The sequence below is a fragment of the Cuculus canorus genome, chromosome 1 (genome assembly GCF_017976375.1).
Source record: "Cuculus canorus isolate bCucCan1 chromosome 1, bCucCan1.pri, whole genome shotgun sequence".
In the NCBI taxonomy this organism is placed as follows: domain Eukaryota; kingdom Metazoa; phylum Chordata; class Aves; order Cuculiformes; family Cuculidae; genus Cuculus; species Cuculus canorus.
The window spans coordinates 45,815,381-45,835,778 of record NC_071401.1 but is presented as its reverse complement, the minus strand read 5'-3'; the positions used below and the strand labels follow the sequence as shown (position 1 = coordinate 45,835,778).

At 43.9% G+C, this 20,398-nt stretch overlaps 1 protein-coding gene across 4 annotated transcripts in view; it reads left to right on the top strand.

The window, feature by feature from the left end:
* The first annotated feature begins 331 nt into the window (after positions 1–331).
* The window catches only part of ANKRD42 (ankyrin repeat domain 42), a 24,179-nt gene continuing 4,112 nt past the window's right edge, over positions 332–20,398 (top strand). The window contains exons 1-12 of one of the 4 annotated variants that reach the window (XM_054088797.1): positions 332–461; positions 2,399–2,562; positions 4,070–4,177; positions 4,847–4,966; positions 5,541–5,676; positions 8,458–8,658; positions 9,403–9,528; positions 11,022–11,127; positions 11,680–11,855; positions 13,006–13,132; positions 16,266–16,410; positions 18,490–20,295. In XM_054088797.1, the coding sequence (XP_053944772.1) occupies positions 446–461; positions 2,399–2,562; positions 4,070–4,177; positions 4,847–4,966; positions 5,541–5,676; positions 8,458–8,658; positions 9,403–9,528; positions 11,022–11,127; positions 11,680–11,855; positions 13,006–13,132; positions 16,266–16,410; positions 18,490–18,585 (1,521 nt within the window). In that variant the 5' untranslated portion in view covers positions 332–445 and the 3' untranslated portion in view covers positions 18,586–20,295. Of the gene's footprint in view, positions 462–2,373; positions 2,563–4,069; positions 4,178–4,846; positions 4,967–5,540; positions 5,677–8,457; positions 8,659–9,402; positions 9,529–11,021; positions 11,128–11,679; positions 11,856–13,005; positions 13,133–16,265; positions 16,411–18,489; positions 20,296–20,398 lie in introns of those variants that run through there. The other 3 variants (XM_054088808.1, XM_009565141.2, XM_054088814.1) reach the window with 3 other exon arrangements.

Below are 20,398 nucleotides of genomic sequence, written 5' to 3'. Positions count from 1 at the left end.
GTGGAATTGGAGTTATACACACCCACAAGATCAAGTGTGTCTTAGGTCATGGGGTGTGTTACTGTCAGTGTGGATAATGGAAGCTGCTTCAGCCTTCTTTTCCTCTCTGTGGGAACTAAAAATCTACCTGAGCACTACTAGGATAGTACAGTTTACATGAAAATGGACAGTGGTAAACAATGAAGGTTGTTTTTCATCATGTTTAGTGGCTTTTTTACACGTCACAAAGATTTTCATGCAACCTCTCATTTATTGTCTTCAATATTTTGATATTTATATTGCACAACAATTTTAACTACTACCATTTCTTCTTCACAGGCAGAGAAGTTGAGGCACTAACACCTTAAAATTATTTTCATGCTTGCTTGACAGCTGCCTGCCTCTTCAAGACTTCTAACAGCATGATATCTGGTGAAACAGTGTTAGTGCATTTGGTACTGGCGTGATGGCTACTCTAGAAGGTGATTACTAATTGTTTTAGGTTCCTCTCATGCTTGACTATCTGAAGTGAGCCCCCTCAGTCATTAGATGTACTCAGAATCATGGAATCATTAAGGTTGGAAAAGACCTCTTAAGATCATCCGGTCCAACCATCAGCCTAACATCACTGTGCCTACTAAACTCCTGAAGTGCCATGGCCACATGCTTTCTAAACTCCTCCAGGGATGAGGACTCCACTACTTCCCTGGGCAGCCTTGTCTAGTGCTTCCCCACTCTTTCAGTAAAGAAATTTTTCCTAATGTCCTATCTAAACTCCCCTGGTACAACTTGAGGGTGTTTCCTATCATCCCATCCCTTGTTACTTGGGAGAAGAAACCAACCTCAACCTGGCTCCAGCCTCCTTTCTAGGGGCTGCAGAGAGCAATAAGGTCTCGCCTCGGCCTCCTCTTCTCCAGACTAGACAATCCCAGGTCCTTCAGCAGCTCCACATAACGCCTGTGCTCCAGATCCTTCCCTAGCTCTGTTGCCCTTCTCTGGACATGCTCCAGCCCCTCAATGTCTTTCTTGGAGTGAGTGGCACAAAACTGAATGTAGGATTCAAGGTGTGGTAAGATGTGACTTACATCACTTATTTCTGTTTACAAGCTTTGGCAAGACACCAAGATATTGCAAGTGGGGTTTGGATATGTAACTCCCCTTGTTTCCAGTTGCATAGTTAAATGGTGGGAAGGCCTGAAGGAGAGCAGATGTTATTTGATCCCATGGCCTTGTGATGGAGGTTTTATTTTCTTGAGCCCACTGCTTCCACATGCAGAGTTTGATTCTGTGCCACTGAGGTCAGTGAAGATGTTATGGACTATAGCTGGAGCAAAATATCAGGCTGCTAACAGTGAGCTGTGACAGCAGTGCCTTAGTTCTAGCAAGAAAATAACACAGGATGCCTAACACATGGTTATAGAGGTCTCCAGGAAGACCTTATAGCAGCCCTTCAGTACTTCAAGGGTGCCCGTTGGAAAGCTGGAGAGGGCTCTTTATCAGGGGGTTCAGGGATAGGACAAGGGGGAATGGTTTTAAGCTGAAAGAGGAGAGGTTTAGATGAGATAAGAGGAAGAAATTTTTTTTTTGTAAGGGTGGTGAGTCACTGGCACAGGTTGCCCAGAGAAGTGGTGGTAGCCGCATCCTCGGAGGTGACCAAGGCCGGGATGGATGAGGCTTTGAGCAACCTGATCCAGTGGAAGGTGTCCCTGACCATGGCAGGGGGGTTGGAACTGGAAGATCTTTAGGATCCCTCTTAAACCAAACCATTCTATGGTATAAAGAACTACATTTCTGCAGCAACTTTTATTTTGACATCAATGTGTCCTGAAACTGATGTGTGTAGCTTATTCAAGAGCAATTATATGGTGTGCTCACCTGGTGGTGCTCTCCAGCATGGTATGCAGTGCTGTGCCAAGTTCTCAGGTGGCAGCAGCGGGTGTATGGCCTTGTGGAGCACCTGGGAAGTGAGGACTGAGAGCTTGTTTGCCCAAGTGAGAAGCCTCCCTGGTGGCATACTTGCAAATGTGATAAATGAAAGAGTTTGTGATGCCTACAGTCTTGGAAGACAGCCAGCATTGGAGTGAACCTGCTCCAGAATTTGCATACACAGATGGGCCTAGCTCTGCTTCCTGTTCCTGCTGTGCTTCTTGTCATCTTTCTTCTGGATCTCACTCTTTTGGGCCCTCTTCTGGGGCTGGAGGGAGCATGGCTGTCTCTGTTTTTGGCATATTGCTCTGTTTCTGACAAAAAAGAAGAAGTGGACTCCTGCTGATTCGAATCTCGGTCTCATAGGTTACTCTGAACATATTGGTTGGTTCCTGTGAAGCTGACGCTCTGATGTTTCCTTTGATTCATCACTTATTTCCTACCTTTTAAACCTTACTGAACTGACTAATGCCCTTTTATTATTCCTTGCTAGCTGTCAAGAAGAAGCAAAACTATACTAGTGTACACGACGCTGTGAGAGCTGGTGACGTGGAACAGCTTGCATCAATGATAAAAAGTGGAGCCGATATCAATGAGGTGGATTTAGTCCACAAATTCACACCGTTGCACTGTGCTGCACACTGCGGAAGTCTAGAGGTAAAGCATCATGGTTTTATAGGTTAATGTGTTCCTTCTCTGGGAGAGGCTGGATGCAAAATTACTTGCTTTGGTCAAGCTAAATCAATAATCTCCGGCTTTCTCATTAAATATGTTCTCCAAGAGCAGAAGTTTCATTTTGTCTTTCTGAAGGCCCAGGCAGTTCATAGAGTCAGCGCTGCCAGATTTTAAAAAAAATCAGTGATTTTCTTACACTGGGACGTGTGTCCTATGTCCTTCCTTCCAGACTCATGACCTTATTTTATCCCTGTTGTGATTTGTGCTTCTTTTGGGACACCTAGAAAATCCTGTAGGATGTGTAAAATGTTCTGAGGGTGCTTGAAACAGATGAGAAGTGATGTGAAAACATGTTCGTTCTATTTACCAGTGTCCTGTCCCATGCCTTATTCTCTATGGAAATAGTCCTAATACATATCATTTTAATAAATGAAAACATTAAATATTAATAGAGAAGTCAGCATCCAGGAGGATGGAACTGCTGTATTCAGCAAAACATTCACCTTCCTGTTGCAGCCTCCTTGTGCAATTTTAGCAGCAATTTAACCTTGAAGCAACAAGGCCACGAATAATCATATAAAAATTCATGTCCCAAGAAGAGCGTAAAGTTCTTGCTAAACTCAAGAATTAAGTGCAGTGCTGTTACTGGAATTTACAAAAACTATCAAGAAAACGCTGAATGTTGTCAGCCCTGAAAACAGATTGCTTACCCACCCTTTTCTGCCTCGATCAATTCTGCCATTTTTCATTCGACCCTTCTGCTTTGCAGTCAGTGTCTTAGACTTTATTGGATTTTCTGTCATCTATTTGTTGCTTGGTGGAAACAGTGGAGGAGCCAGAGTTGTATGTTGGCCTAAGAGAAAGCAATAAGTCATAATAATATACAACAAAATGTTTAGCTGCTCTTCTACCCTTTTTTTTTTTTTTTTTTTTTTTTGAGATAATCCTTAGAACTTCCCATTGAAATCAATAGTATCTGCTGGATAAAGGTGAATAAATTTAGCAAAACTAGGCTGCGGAATGATGAGAAGAGAGATGGGATTGCATACACCCCAGAAGCCTAATAAATTTAATGAGGCTTTAAATTTGGTTCATGGTATTTTTCCTCCCAGTAATTTTAGCTGGAATTTAAAGGAGCATGTTTGTGTTGTTTTTCCCAATACTTTTACCTTGTGAATACCCTCATAGATTACATTTTAAATCAGGAAGAGCAAAATTGAGAAGCCATACCATAAAATCTATGCTGTAGCCTGAATTGGTAGGTTATTTGTGCTTCTTGTACCCTTGGGTGAAACCTGGGAACTACAACTTACCTGTAAACTCCTAATGCACAAGTGTCTGGCTGAGGCGTGCTCCAAGTGTCATACTTCCACTACGGAGTATCTGATACTGTTTTGAAATGTAATATGGAGTGGCAAATTATAGTGAAAATGTGCCTCAGGTACATGATAAGAACAGTAAAATCAACTCCTTGGTTTTGGTTGGGCAGTGCCTTCATTGGTTGCTTTGGCATGGAGCTGACCCAGCACGCGTCACTGTTGGAGGCTGGACAGCAGCTCACCTCGCGGCTATCCGAGGTCAGGATGCGTGCATGCAAGTACGTGTAAATATTCGCTCTCACGTGAAAGCAAGTAGGGCAGACTGCTAGTTTGGAAAAGCTCATTGTGAAGACCAGCCGAGAGAGTTTCTAATGGAGCTATGAGTATCTCCTCTTGATGTCTTCACATCTGGCATCATAGAATCACAGTATGGTTTGGCTTGGAAGGCACCATAAAGATCATCCAGTTCCAACCTCCCTGCCACGGTCAGGGACACCTTCCACAGGATCAGGTTGCTCAAAGCCTCATCCAGCCTGGCCTTGAACACCAGGGATGGGGCAACCATGACTTCTTTGGGCAACCTGTTCTAGCATATCACCACCCTCACAGTAAAGAATTTCTTCCTAATAGCTAATCCAAATCTCCCCTCTTCCACTTAAGACTATTCGTCCTTGTCCTATCCCTGCACTCCCTGAGAAAGATCCCCTCCCCATCTTTCCCATAGGCCCCCTTTAAGTATGGAAGGGCTCCTGTAAGGTCTCCGTGGAACTGAGTGACTCTTGTGAGAACCAGTGCATTCATTTGTGCTTTCTGTGCAAACAGATTTATTTCGTGTAGTGTTGTTGCGTTGAGGTTAGCCCAGTGTTATCCTGCTGGTCAGCTCAAGTCATCCTGCTAGACAGTGTTTGGATTTTTCAGCTTATGAACTAAACAACTGTTTCTTTTAGGCTTTGCTAAGAAATGGCACAAGTGGAGAAGCTCAAGATGACCGTGGGTGTACAGCGTCCCACCTGGCTGCAGCCCACGGGCAGTCTTACACCCTGCAAACATTGCTGCGAAGTGGAGCGGTGAGGGGCTTTCAACCACTGGGCCAAAGTCTGGTGTCTTTTTCCAAACAAACCTTTCCCTAACTTCAATGGAAGTTTAGGACTGTAGATTAATTAATGTCCATAAATTTTTGTTCATGATTTTATTTTTATTTTACACTTTTTAGTTGTAAGATAGGTTAGACGAATGATCCAAACACCTAGAATCAATGATATGTGTAAACCACATTCCTATGAGGATGCCATTGAATGAAGACCAGATACTGTGGTGGTTGGGATTTTTTACAGTTGTACAGATCTTCTATAGTAAAGGAGATATAAACTTAAAAAAACCCCAACAAACAGGTGCATATTTAAGGAATAGTGGCCAATGCAGGGATAGAATTATGTCTAAAAACTCACCTTTCATATCTGTATCATTTAAACAAAGCAAAGAACCGATAATCTTGGAATGTGAACTGTGTACATGGCATGAACGTTGAAAAAAGCTATTTGATTTGATTTAAGCAATATAACACAATTATTCCTATTTGTATAATTTGTCTTGTGGCTAAGATTCATAAATGAATGAATTAACCTGGTGCTTTTGTTTTAGAATGTAAATGTCTCAGACAGGAATGACTGGAAACCTGTTCATTATGCTGCTTTTCATGGTCGCTTGGGGTGTTTGCAGCTTCTTGTGAGATGGGGAGCATGCATAGATGAGGTGGATAACAGTGGAAACCTTCCAGGTACATCAGGATCAATCATTCTGTTTTTAACATTTGCTTTACAGCTGTGTGTTACGTGAAAATTGTTCCAAATTGTAGGTCATGCACACCACCAGCATTTGCTTTTTGGTTCCATGCAATCAACATAGTGTTTCCATTTCTAAAATGATGGTGAAATTTAGAAATTCCAAAGTATTTGTCTTAGGGGATAGTATCCTACTCCACTCCTGCGTCTGCTGGCAGGGATCAGGGCTCCAGATGCTGACAGAGGGAGTGGGGCAGCCTGGCTGGGAATGCAGGATAGGGAGACAGCATCTCTTTTGCATGGGATGGAGCGCATGTGCTGATGGAGTCACAGGAGGAGAAGAGCAGGTGGAGGAGCAGGGATTTTCAACTGCTATCTGCTCCTTTCTGAATTGGCACAAAGCTTTAATGGCTGCACCAGTGTGATTTGATTCTGGTATGTTTGTATGCAGGTTTTTGTATCCCGCTATTTCTGAACTGATTTGGTTAAACCCTTGTTCTCATCTACCTGTGGTTTATTCATCATGATTTCTGCTACACTGGTATTTCTGTATTATCTGTAACCTGCACTGTGTTTATAAGCATGAGTGTAGTCAATTTAGCACAGGATTGGGCACTGTTTATTCCTTGCTCTTCATAGTTTCTCCAGTGTCCTTCTGTCTTTATATCATCTGGAAGTTGAATCATTGCATCGTAGAATCATGGAATCATTAAGGTTGGAAAAGACCTCTAAGATCATAAAGTACAACTCTCTGCCCAACATCACCATGCCTAGTAAACCATAACCAGAAGTGCCAGAGCCACACATCTTTGGAACCCCTCCAGGCATGGTGACTCCACCACTTCCCTGGGTAGCCTGTTCCAATGCTTCGCCACTCTTTTAGTAAAGAAATCTTTTCCTGATATGCAGCCTAAACCTCCCGTGGTGCTACTTGAGACCATTTCCTCTCGTCCTATTACTTGTTACTTGGGAGAAGAGGCCAACACCCACCTCACTACAACCTCCTTTCAGGTCCCCTGTGATCTCATTGCATCCTTTCCCTTTTAGCATTTTCCCACTTATGGTTTGTCACACTATTTGTTCCAAATAGCATATTTTTTTTCTCTATAACTTGTAGAGAGTTATCTTTTTAAATCCCTTCTTAAAATCTTTTACCCTCCATTAAGCACCACTTACCTAGTAAACTGCTGTCTAGGTTCTGTTTCGCAAACCTGAGTCTTGTTAAAGGAAGTGAGGCTCTTGCATCCCAGCAGGACATCTGATCTATTAGCAACAAGCGCTATAGATCTGTGAGAACAAATCCAGAGGAGGCCATGAAGATGATCTGAGGGCTGGAGCACCTCTGATATGAAGACAGGTTGAGGGGCTGGGGTTGTTCACGCTCTGGGTGTGAAGGCTGCGGGAAGACTTTGTAGCAGCCTTTCAGTACTAAAAGGGGGTCTAAGGAAAGCTGTGGAGGAGCTCTTCATCAGGGAGTGTAGGGACAGGACAAAGGTTAACAGTTTAGAGCTGAAAGAGACGAGATGAGATATTAGGAAGAAATGCTTTCCTATGAGGGTGGTGAGGCACTGGCACAGGTTGCCCAGAGAAACCATGGATGCTCCATGCCTGGAGGTGTTCAAGACCAGTTTGGATGCGGGTTTGAGCACCCTGGTCCAATGGAAGGTGTCCCTGCTCATGGCATGGCAAGGGATTGAAACTGGATGATCTTCGAGGTCCCTCTGGACCAAACCATACTATGATTCTATAATAAGCATTTATTTGGCAAGTTCTTCCCACTCATGGGACTTGAGAATACTAATAATTTCAAACTAAAGAGAGTGTGTTTATACCTTCTTGGTTTGTTACAGGTCCAACATTATAGTTGTATTAAATAACTAAACCCCAACATAGCCTAAAGAATGGGGGGGAACAATTTGACCCCTGCAGGGCAGTAGTCACTGCTGTGCTTGAAGTGGAGCAGCTCCTGTGCACACAAAGTCTTTGTAGCAGTTGAAGGAAAAAAGTGTATAATAGAAGTCTTGTGAACTTCCTGAGAGGAAACAGCCTCTAGTTGTGCCAGGGGGAGTTTAGATTGGATATTAGGAAAAAATTCTTTACTGAAAGAGTGGTGAAGCACTGGAAAAGGCTGCCCAGGGAAACGGTGTAGTCTTCATCCCTGGAGGTGTTAAAAAGTCATGTAACCATGGCACTTTGGGACATGGTTTAGCAGACATGGTGGTATTGGGTGGATGGTTGGACTGGATAATCTTAGAGGTTTCTTTCCAACCTTAGTGTTTCGATGATTCTGTGATTCTATGAATAGAAGCCTCTGTTATGGGATGTACCTTCAAATACTTCATCCACTAAAGTGAATGTCACCATCCTCACTTTATAGATGTGGTAACTGAGGGCATGCTGGAACTTGCTTGTGTGGGGACTAAAGTAGAAATGGCCTTAACTCCTAATCAAGGGCTGCCGTTGCTGACTCTTCGTAATGAGCATCACTGGGACAGTGAAGTAAATGAATCAGCTGCCAAGGAATGAAACTTGAGTTCATGGGGAAGATGAGATCCCAGTGATGCACTCTCCCACCTAGTTCTCAGTGGTCTCTTGGTGGTCTTATGGTGTTCGGCTCTGCCAGGGAGCAGAACATTCTCCCATTCCTTCTTGTTGTGCAGTGTTGGAGGGCTCAAGCATTGGTAGCAGAGCTAGATCTAACTGGTGTTGAGAGCCTTGCTTTCTTGGTGGGCAGCATTGCTCTGCTCTAACCTGCTTTCTTTTGCATTGTGCCATAGCTCATCTGGCAGCGATGGAAGGACACTTGCATTGCTTTAAGTTCTTGGTCAATAAAATGGCCAGTGTCGTGCACACACTGAAAGCCAGAAACGACCACGGAGAGACTCCAAGGGATTTGGCTGAACGGTTCTATAAAGATAATATTCTGCAATATATTGACAGTGTGGAAAAAGAGGGGGAGCATCCAGAGATGCAGGAAGGTGAGTTCGGATCAAGATACTGTTAGAAGAGGCATTGTAATTCTACAGGAATGCTTGATTCTGAAAATGAGCAGAAGTATAACATTTAACTTAGCAACATAAGTAAGAGCTGTTCCTTTCAGTACTTGCTACGCTTACTGATGCCTAAAGACTGGGATGCTCAGTATGATTTTATAATTGTTGTAGGTTTACCCATTATTGAAATAAAACTTGTCATACTGTGTTGCACTATGAATACTCTACTTTTTCCAGGCACTGACTGTCCTTATCTGCTAGTCTTTTTACGTATATATGTATATAAAAGTGTCAGTACTCCTTGTCTATAAAAACCTAGAAAAATCAAATTTTCTGTACGAGTAGTTTTTAAGCAACAAGTAAAATAGTTTATATATTTGGTTGGACTACGGAATTCCAAATAGGCAAACGGCTCCAGTTACCACCTGTAATACAACATCAACTGTAAAACAAAGGTGTGCTCGTTACTTCAGGTTTATGAAGTTAATCTCTTAACTGTACAAGATGCCTGTAGCCATAACCGAGACATATTTAGTCAAATCCATGATGAACAGTGCTAATTATGCAGCTGCGTGGTAACTTATTAAGGGTGCACTAACCTCTCTAACTACAGCTATGAAGTGCCTTTGCAGAAGCTGCTGGGAGAGAGGCATGAAGTAAGAGACAAATGAGAGCATGTTTAGTGGAATTTCTGGCACCTGTTTGGAAACATCTGTGTTTCATTTTCAGTTTTAGCTTTCCCAGCCCACTGTGCTGCTTTCAAAGGGGACTTGTTAGTGCTTAGAAGATTAGTGAGAAGTGGAGTAATCAATATTAATGAGCGGGATGATAAAGGATCCACTCTCATGCACAAAGGTTGGTAATTATGATCTCTGTTTCAGCTTGTTACTGTTTGTTGCTGACTTGTTTACTTAGTTTTTCAAGTGGCTGCCCATCAGATAAACTTCTGTGAAACAGTCTCATTTCCTGAAGGCTTTGAAAGGGCAACCCTGAAAACTTGTTTTGTGATGTATGTGGGTGTAGGCGTCACTTTGAAAACAAAACAACCAACATGAAGTAGAGAAGGAAGAGTTTGAAGAGAAAAACAACGTATAAATTGAAAACTAAATGGGTGTTCTTTATCAGGAGAGATGTGGCTTTTAGAAACATTGGCTAGCTAGGTCTAAGAATGATCTGTATTGTGGCCTGGGCTTTTTTTTACTGAATATATGAGCACTGTGGAGGTGTGCTGTAAAAACCTCAACAAAGCATTTTGGTAGGATGCTGTGAAGGAGGTAAACTGATACCTAACACCTTGTTATGTGTGGAGTGCTGGCATTACAGAAAAATGGTCTTTCTGTGTTTGGGGGTTTCATAGTCACGTCTGAAAGAATGGGAGAGGAAAGAAAGAGGGAGGTATTCTTGTACTATGCTTTTAACACTATTTTCTACATTTCTTTCTGAATAGATGTAAATGGTATAAGTTTTAAAAATATTATTACAGTTCTCATTATAAAATTTAATATGTATTGATTTAAAAAGTGTTATCTACACTCCCCACCCTCTTTCCTTGGAAAGGTGCTAACCTGCAACTGTTTCATCCCCGGTCTTTACACACAGTGTTGGTGTTCTGGGGAAGTATTGCAGCTGATTGTAATTTCATTTCCTTATCTCAGTAAGAATACAAATATGGCAAATGTCCAAAGCCATCGAGAGATGGATTTATTCTTTCTTAAGAAAAAAGGGCTACAGGATTCAGCTCAACATGCCAGATACCATCCTCCATCTGTGAGACATCATTCTTGGCACCATGTGATAGGAGCAGTAGCTGTGCCAGATCATGTGATGAGACAAAGCTCTTGTGTTTGGTTGCAGCTGAGAAGTGTTGCCTTGAATGTCTGGCCCAAGAAATTATATACCTATAGCTCTCACATAAAGCCATGGCTTCTCTCCTTCCTCAGACAGCACCACACACCACAGACTGGGGCAACCAACTGTGTTTGACATGTGGGAATCCAAAGCCAGAGAGAGGCAACGGTGCTCTGCTGAGAATCTGGCCTTGCTATGAGAGTGCATGAGCAGTAGTTATTTGTGAGCCTGGGCAAATTTAGTTTAACTCATGTTTAGGAAGAGTTGCCAGTAAATGCCTGGAACTACAAAGAGTCACCACGTTGCATGATCTTCCACAAAACCGCGTGTAGCTGTGTGGCTTGAGCACCTCTACACACAGGCTTCTCTTAAAATAGTATCTCCTGGTGCTTTAGTGAACCCAACCTCTGGCATGTCAGATAATGACAAGACAAGGACATTTTTGACTTGAAACACTTCAGTTACGTGCATCTGACTGCTGTGTACCTTGCTTTCCTCAGCTGCCATACAGGGGCACATCCATTGCTTACAGTGGCTGATTGAAATGGGAGCTGACTGTGACATTACAAATGATGCTGGAGAGACTCCAAAGGATGTAGCCAAGAGGTAGCAGTGCATATCCTGTAGCTCTGTCATTTACTTGGTTCCTATTTATATATCAATATCATTTAAGCTGAAAGAGGGGAGGTTTAGATTAGATATTAGAAAGATATTTTTTACTCTGAGGGTGGTGAGCCACTGGCACAGGTTGCCCAGAGAAGCTGTGGATGCCCCATCCCTGGAGGCATTTAAGGCCAAGCTGGATGAGGCTTTGAGCAGCCTGATGCAGTGGAAGGTGTCCCTGCCCATCGCAGTGGGGTTGGAACTGGCGGATCTTTAAGGTCCCTTACAACTCAAGCCATGTGTAAAGGAAAAGACACGTCTAATGTGGAAGTCACTGTCATAAGATAAGGCGAAGCTAATACCATCAGAATACCACAAAAAAAGCAGATTAGCTGCTCATAGTTTGTGTACCAGTGCTCCATTTAATCCTGAACACCCCTACAATAGATGGCAATTTGAAGACTTTCAGAGAGTTTCTATCCCATGCATGGAGTGTGCCTGTGTTTTTCCAGATGTGGGGGATATTTCAATGTAGGTTAACTGTTCTCTATGCAGATTTGCCCAATCATCAGCTGTGGAACTTCTGACTCAAAGAACTGGAGACAGTAACTCTAGTGAAGAAGAACTTGACCCAAACGACATAAAGTTTTTTGAAAGACATGGTGTGGAAGGGAGTACAGATAGCAAAGAAGATTTAACCCTGGATAAAGAAGAGAAAAGGAATGCACGCAGTAAGCACTGTCTTTCCATCACTCTTTATTTGAAGAAGTTGGGCTCAAGACATTGTAGTCCTAGTTGCATGGTTTCTGCCAACTGCTGTACTTTTTTTGTTGTGAAATGAGGTAGTCGACAGCATATCTCTACCACTGTGCATTTCAGCAAATTGTGGAAAATGAGAAAGCATAGAATGTTATGGTTTAGCCCCAGCCCAGCCTCAATCGGCAGCTAAATGTGAGCAGTTGTTCTCCCAATTCCCCTCCCACCCACAAGGAAAGAGGAAAGTGAAATGAGAGAAAAAAGACTTGTGGGTTGGAAACTAAACCAGCTTTAATGAAGCAATAATAATAATAATATTAACAATAATGAAAATACTACTAATAAGAAAATAATAAAATATATAAAAATACACACACACACCTTCCTCCCCCAATGACTATGTCACTACAGGTGCTGCAGAGCAGGCATAGGGGAAAAGGTTCTCACAGGACTCAATGGCAGGAGGGAGTGGGACTCAGGAACTGGATTCAGAAATGCATGTATTCAGGATTGGGGCAAAAGACAGACGTCCTCACTGGATGTTGGCCATCAAAGAAAAGAGCTTGACCCTTGTGATCCTTCAGTTTTATACTGAGAATGATATATACAGAACGGAATATGCCGTTGGTCAGTTTGGGGTCACCTGTCTGCTCCTTCCTGCAGGTGCAACCCTTTTTTTGTCCCTTTCACTTATGACATTCCATCAGCTTGAGGATGGCTTTGGTTTCTATAGCGGTAAGTATAAGCAATAGCCTTCTTGCATACCATTGCCATGTGTTATCACTTCTAGAGAGAAACTCTGTCTGAAAAACATCCAGTTAACTTTCAGAAAATGAAGTTATTCAGAGGAGACTTAGCTGGAAAGTTAGAAAACTGATTCTCCTTTAGCTCAAACCAGGGCAAGCAGAACATAATTGCTAACTCAGTTTGAATCCTTGTTGGTAACACCATGTTGGATTGCTACTTGGTTTTTGGATCTGCGTGCTGTGTGGGTGTCAGGTGTAGCTCAGCGTTTGCTGAGCAATGTGATTTCCACTCTGTGTGAGGCTGTTCTCCAGACTACTGGGTTCCAGCATGACTGTCTTCTCCATGCATTTTACCTATCCAGAGAACTCTGTCTTACAGTAAGGGCCTATCGCAAGATTGAAGAACTTCAGCAACTTCTAGAAATTGCCTACAGCAACTACAGACAGCTGGGAGGAATAACTGAAGAGGAGAAGAAGATGAAAAAAGAAGAAAGGGAAGTTGAGAAGTAAGGTTAACTTGCCCTGCTAATGTTTAACTCTGTGAGGCCCATTTTAAAGCCTTCTTTAAGTCTAACTTATATTCAAGCTGTTTCGGCTGTTCTCTCCTTTCCACCTACCAACTTCAGCCAGACTGAAAAGAAAGGGACTTTAGCAATTCTATTGTTTCTAGACTTCTCCCACCAGGATTAGCCCTGCAGCACAACACAAGTGTTTGATGGGTCCACACTGCTTGTGCAAGATTATGTGTTTGGCCTTCAGGTTTTCCTGCAGCGCATGTGTGGTAGGTCTGATAAGTCCTGGCTGTTTGTTTGCATTGAATCCACGTATGCACTTTAATAAATCTTAAATAAGGCTTTAGTCTTGGCAGGGCTGGGATGGAAGTGCATATACAGCAGAAAATATTCAATGCCCTGTTACAGTTCTGTGTGAAGGGCAATATAATATCTATGCTCAAGAAAGCGTGAGTTCACATCCAGAACATAGAAAAAAGAAATCTGGGCAAACCAGCCCTTTCACGTGAAGTACTTTTCATGTCTGTCTCTGTTCTGAATGGTTTCTGTTGGATTGGTCAGGGGATTTGACGTGCGGACTGTCCAAGTTTCAAAGAAATGCTCCTTTGTCTGTCAAAGATTCAGAGCAATAAACAATTAATTAAACAATAATGCAGCACCCGGAGACCGCCCTATCTTCACCTCTACCTGTCAAAGATTCAGTTACCCCCTGTTCTCAGTCTTTCTAGATAACCATGTCCACTGGGTGTTTGGGCCACACCAAACTTTGCCTTTATTTGGTCACTGAGAGGAGGCTGCATCTGGAGGGCTTCTGTGCCTTCAAGAAGACAGCAGACTTAACAGTCTGTGTAGATCTGGAGCAAGTAACAGATGTCACAGATTGGAATTAATTAGTTTGTTTTACAACCGTAAATGAACCAAGAAATGAGGTCAGGATTTCTTTTGGTTCCAGATCACTCTTTGACTCAGCCCAGGCTGAATGTTCATCTTCCTTAACTTGATGTGTCTGCAGTGTAATCTGCATCTGAGTTAGTTACCTTGAGCTTCTTTTTAGACTTCTAGGAGAGATGTAGGCAATTCCAGGGCATAGTTAGACATGTACTTCAAGGATGAATTTCATCACTTCCAGGAGCATCTCTCCTGGTTTTAAAGGAGGAGAGTGACCAGCTCAGATTTTGATGTCTATGTTGGAAGGTCAGAGTGATCTGTTTGCAAATGATGGAAAAGTTACTATTGATTATTGGAAGAAATTAGAGTTCATTCTGGACTGAGCAGCTACTCAAAAGCTAGCAGTGCCTATTAGAGGGCTCTAACATGACTCTTTAGGGGATTCTGTTTTCCGTGGCATGTGCCGCTAAACTAGGAAAACTGTGAAGATGTCTGGAGAGTCTCTCTCACATGTGGAGGCCAGAGAGCATTCCTAGCTCCATGCTGACCTTTTGAAATGGAAATACCACTTCTAAGCGTACCTATCTACCCTTCTCTGGGTACGTACCTGTGGATAAACCCCAGGATGCTTGTATCGTATGCCAGAAAATCACATTATTTAAGAATATTTAATGACAACACCATTTTGCTAGATGAAAAGCTGGAGGTGCCACTTGGAAAGGCCACTATAGGACATTTTAAAGATTTCATAGAATCATGGAATGGTTTGGGTTGGAAGGGAACTTACAGATCATCTATTTCCAACTCCCCTGCCATGGACAGGGACACCTCCCACTGGATCAGGTTGCTCAAAGCTTCATCCAGTTTGGCCTTGAACACCTCCAGGGATGGGGCATTCATGACTTCTCTGTCCCAGTGCCTCCCTATCCTCACAGGAAAACATTTCTTCCTAATGTCTAATCTAAACCTCCCCTTTTTCAGCTTAAAACCATTCCCCCCAATCCCCGCAGTTTCCTGTAGGCCCTTTTTACTACTAGAAAGCTGCTATAAGGTCTCCCCAGAGCCTCCTCCTCTCCAGCCTGAACAACCCCAACTCTCTCTGCCTCTCCTCACAGAGGAGGTGCTCCAGCCCTTGGATCATCTTTGTGGCTCTCCTCTGGGCTTGCTCTAACAGATCCATGTCCTTCCAGCTTGAGTCCAGGTTTTCTGGCTGTAAGAGGCCTGGTGTGAACCAGTGCTTTGACCAGGCTGCATTGCTTGGAAAAAATTGCCACCATGTGAGTGCCACACAGTTTTGCCTCATTAATCTGAATCATGAGAGAAATCAGCCTGTCCCCTGAATGCTGAGGTCCATACACAAGCACAGGCCATTCTTGTGGAGTCAGTAAGGCTGACAGAGTGTGCTATAGCTTTGGGCTGCATGTGTTGGGTATACTTCAGTCCGGGAAGTGCAGCAGCTCCTGCTGAGAGCTTTTCTGCTGTGCTGTTTAAATCCACAGGGCAGACATCTCCCTTTTCCTTTTACCAGTATTCCATCTTTGTAGCTACGCTAATTCATCCTGATACAGAAGAGAGCTGGCTCAACTCCAGATGACTCAGTTGCTGAGGTCAATTGCTGTTATGACAGGAATATGTGTGAATTATGTCTCAGCTAACCAGTTCCAGGAATCTCAATTAATTTAGGAGCTGTTGTGGGTGTAACTACTGAGATCTTGTGCAGCCAGTGCCAGCTTCCCTTTAGTAAATGTCATGCAGGCTGTCGCTTGAGTATGCTTCATCTGTGGATAAGCCAATCAATAAGAAGGATGCACCAGACACAAATGAGAAAGATAGAATCCCAGTTTTATGCCTTTTTTTCTTTTTTTTTTTTTTTTTTCCCAGCCCCCCCAGTTTCACACTAACAGTTTTTCTCCTTGGGCATTTCTCCCGCTTCCACAGCTGAAGATGGAGCTGGTTTACAGCCAACCCAAGAGCCTAGCATCTGGCTCAGTGTGTGGGAAGATATCTCCATCTCGTGGTCAGATTGCGCTGAGCACAGCTGTCAGGGAAGGGAAACGAGCTGTTTAGCTCTGTCACTGTGATGAGCCAGGAGCAGACTGTAGCTCACACCAGCATAGTTGGTGTGAGGAATACGGCACTGCTTTCTGCTGTGACTGACCTGTTCCCTGGCAAAGGCACAGGACCAGGTGGAGTAGCCAGGCAAGCTTCAGCCTCTGTTTTTTAACTTTGCTTTTGGCAGACTTGTGAAGGAGCTGAATGCCCAGCTGGAGTATGAACGAGTCAGGCGGGAGAAGCTGGAGAGCCAGCTGGATGAGTACCGTGCTGAGATAAGGCAACTTAGAGAGAAGCTGGAGAAAACCTGCATCCCCCCTACCGTCCCCATGGTGAGTGACATATGGAATTTCCCCTGCAGTGCGTGCAACAGAAGCTACTGCCCGTTGTTGTGCATAGAATCATTAAGGTTGGAAAACACCTCTAAGATCATTGAGTTCAACTGTCAGCCCAGCACCACCACGCCTACTAAACCTTGTCCTGAAGTGCCATGTCTACACCTTTTGTGAACCCCTCCAGGGATGGAGACTCAACTACTTCCCTGGGCAGCCTCTTCCAGTGCTTCACTACTCTTTCAGTAAAGAAATTTTTCCTAATATCCAATCCAAACTTCCCCAAGGTGCAACTTGAGGCCATTTGCTCTCGTCCTGTCATTTGTTTCTTGGAAAAAGAGACAAACACTTAACCCACTACAACCTCCTTCCGGGTAGTAGAGAGTTATGAGGTCTCCCCTCAGCCTCCTCTTCTCCAGGCTAAACAGTCCCAGTTCCCTCAGCCTCTCCTCAAAGACTTGTGCTCCAGCCCCTTCACCAGCTTCCAAACTCTTATACTTCCAGACTCTTCACCCCTATCACCAGTTACTGATCCTTTCCTGAGCATGATAGGGAGGAATGTTTGGTGGATGCTCTTTGCAGGAAACAAGCACTTAGATCTCAATTTTGTTACCATTTAAGATGCGTATGGATTTGGCCACAAAACATCTGTGGCATTCCAGGCACCTCGAGAGCAGAGGTGATGCAGCTGAGAGCAGGACCTATGGACTGCGTTGTGCTGCACAATCTGAGTCAGGACAGAAGGACTGTTGACCCAAGAATTTTAGCCCTTCTGTTGCCATCATCTGATCCCAGACTAACATAGCGTGGCTGCGTGTGCAGTGTGGCCAGACAACAGTCAATTACTGCAGCGTGAAGCAGCAAGGCCTTCAGGGCTTTATGGTGCCTGTGTCACACACTTGTACAAGGTGCTGGCTTCAGAGCTGACATTCAAACACACCCCTGTGTGCATGAGCAGCACAATGGTCTAGCACAGCCATACTGCACAGTTCTTTCCACCTCCTTCTATCCCCCATCCCTGCTTTCTCCTGCCCTGCCTTGCAGAATTGTTCCTGAACTTTTTCTGCCTTCCTGTGCCTTTTTTTCCCTTTCCTTTAGCCTGTGCCCACATTCCCTGCCACCAGGTACAAACTATTATGCTCCTCCAACTGTTTATCTCCCATTGTATCCTTGGCCCTGGTCTTTTTCACAGAATCACAGAGGTTGGAAAAGACCTCTAAGATCATCAAGTCTGACCAAAACCCTCACACTGCCAACTCCACCACTAAGCCAGGTCTGTAAGCACCGCATTCCTCCAGTGATGACTCCACCACTGCCCTGGGCAGCCTTTCCTAGTGCTTGACAACCCTTTCCAGGAAGGAATATTTCCTAATACCCAATTTAAATATTCCCTAGCACAACTTGAGGCCATTTCCTCTCATCTTATAACTTGTTACTTGGGAGGAGAGATGGGCCCCAGCCTGGGTCCAACCTCCCTTCAGGGTGCTGCAGAGAGAGTTGAGGTCTCTCCTCACCCTCCTTTTCTCCTCCTTTTCTCCTCCTTTTCTCCTCCTTTTCTCCTCCTTTTCTCCTCCTTTTCTCCTCCTTTTCTCCTCCTTTTCTCCTCACTGGCAAGACCCTCAGGCCAGCCAGGTGCCTCCACTTGGAAAGAAAAGGCACTTTCTACTTCCACAGCTCACGTTAAAACATTACCCCTTCTACTTCCAAGGCAGCTTTAAAAATCTAGGCATAGAGTGCCCTGTTTCTAGGGTGGAAGAATGCATTAGTTAGTCTTTCCATCACAATCAACCTAAAAAAGTCCAGTTGGGCATTAGATTTACCAGGTGGGACTGGAGACAACTTCTGTTGAGGCAGATCTGTTTTCACAAACTACTGCTCTGACTGCTACAACCGAGGGGCCCTTTACATCTCACCCTGCTGTGTCTGTTCTCTGTTCCCCAGGGCCTGTGCTCTGCCCTCGGCTTCAGTTGGAACACAATATTCTGTGGTTACTCAAAGCCATATATTTTTAAATCCTGGCTTGTGAGGTAGCAGGTTTACGTGACTGTTCTTTAATGGCTGCAATGTTCTTTGTTTCAGGAAGCTGAGACCATCCCCAAGTCTTGCAAAGAGAAAAAGAAAGTAAAGAGGAAACCAGCCAGCATCCCTGGAGGAACTTTTGTGAGACTGCGCTGAACAACCAACCTCCGATGAGGTGCAGGCAGACTGAGGAGGTAGAGTGGCAGCAGAGTAGACAATACAAAGTGTTTGCACAGCCCAGCTCCCCGGAGAAATTGTGGACGAACTAGTTTTTTAGTTCTCTTGAATACAAAACATTTTTAAATCACAGTAGTAACAGTTTTTATGTTAAAAAAGGCAGAAAGCCACCTCTTCCTGTCCAGGTAGGAGTTTAGCAACAGCTTTGCAAATTATAAGGTGACATTAAAAGGGTTAATTGTAGCCATGTCATAGGCCCTCCTAAGTCTGAGAAAAGAACACCAGCTATTAGGAGGAAAACAAATAAATCACCTTGCCTCCTAAAATAATTAGGTAGGACCTTCCGTGTAGAACCAGGATAGTCTCTGGGAGAACTTCTTGGCTGCAGATTGGTGCCAGGCCCCTTGATTGTCATCTTCAAGTCATTCCTAAATAAGCCAAGAAGCGATTCCCTTGTGAGGTGCCAGGTGAACTGGAGCAGAGGCCTTTGGGTCTAACTCGGGGCTGAAGCATTCGCTAGGTTATGGGGCACAGTGTTAGAAATGGCACATTTCCTGACCTCCATACGTTTAATGACTTCACATATAAAGATTTTTCTCTCGTCCATGTGGTACTGTGAAATTCCTTTCCCTTTGGAACCTCCATGTGCATAATGTTTCGAGAGTTTTGGTTTCAATAAGAAATCCTTGCAGTTTAGGGTTAATTCGTATTTCGATCCTAAACTGTTCTATCCTTAGCTCCCAAAGGAAACTGAATCTCCAAGACTTTCAAAGGCACTGAAAAAGATGAGTGCTTTTGTTTGCCCTGACTGAGGGACAGACACGTGGAGCAACAGCACAAGCCCTGTACTGGAGCTAAAGAAGAGAAATCCCGTCATCAGAGCCCACATCAGTGTGTGCAGGGTGATGGTGGCGAGAACTTGCAGCAGATCAGCAATGTCCTACATCATCCCTGGTGCTAAACCCTCATGTAGGAACAGTGCAAGAGATTACTCTGAGTTATTCTGCGTCCAGCGAAGGGCACCAAAACTGAGGAAGGGTCTGGATCTGGAGGAGGCTGAGGGGATTACTCTCTGCAACTCCTGGAAAGAAGACTGGAGCCAGGGCAGGGGTTGGGCTCTGCTCCCAAGTAGCAAGGGATAAATAAGATGAGAGGAAATAGCCTCAAGTTGCACCAGAGGCAGTTCAGGCTGGATATTAGGAAAAATTCTTTCACCAAAAGGGTAGCCAAGAACTGGATGAGGCTGCCCAGGGCAGTGGTGGATTCTCTGTCAATGGAGGGATTTAAAATCTGTGTGGATGGGCACACAGGGACACGGTTTAGTGGTGGGCTTGGCGGTGTTGGGTTAATGGCTGGACTCAATCTTAAAGGTTTTTTCCAATCCAAATGATTCTCTGATTCCTCAGAAATGGTTATAGCTTACAAGAAGATGAATATGTACATGTAACAGTTAGAACAGACACAAGCAGCTGCGGGGCTGCTAAGATCTTTGCTGCTGGCACCCATGCCCACTGGGCAAACACACAGACAGCAGGAACACACAGGAACAGCAGCTGCTGCTCCCAGTGTAATGGCCTGTTGTGAAAGCCACATTTTTGCAGCCTATTGACCTGTATTCAAATCTCTCACACACTCACATAGCAAATATAAGATTCATTTTATTTTCTTAAATAATTTAATGTACAGAATATAAGAATTGGCAAGATACCAGCAAGTTCAACTTAAACCAAAATAAAACTGCAATAAAGAAATGCTGCTAGTCAGTACTATATATACTCTGTGGCCCATAAAG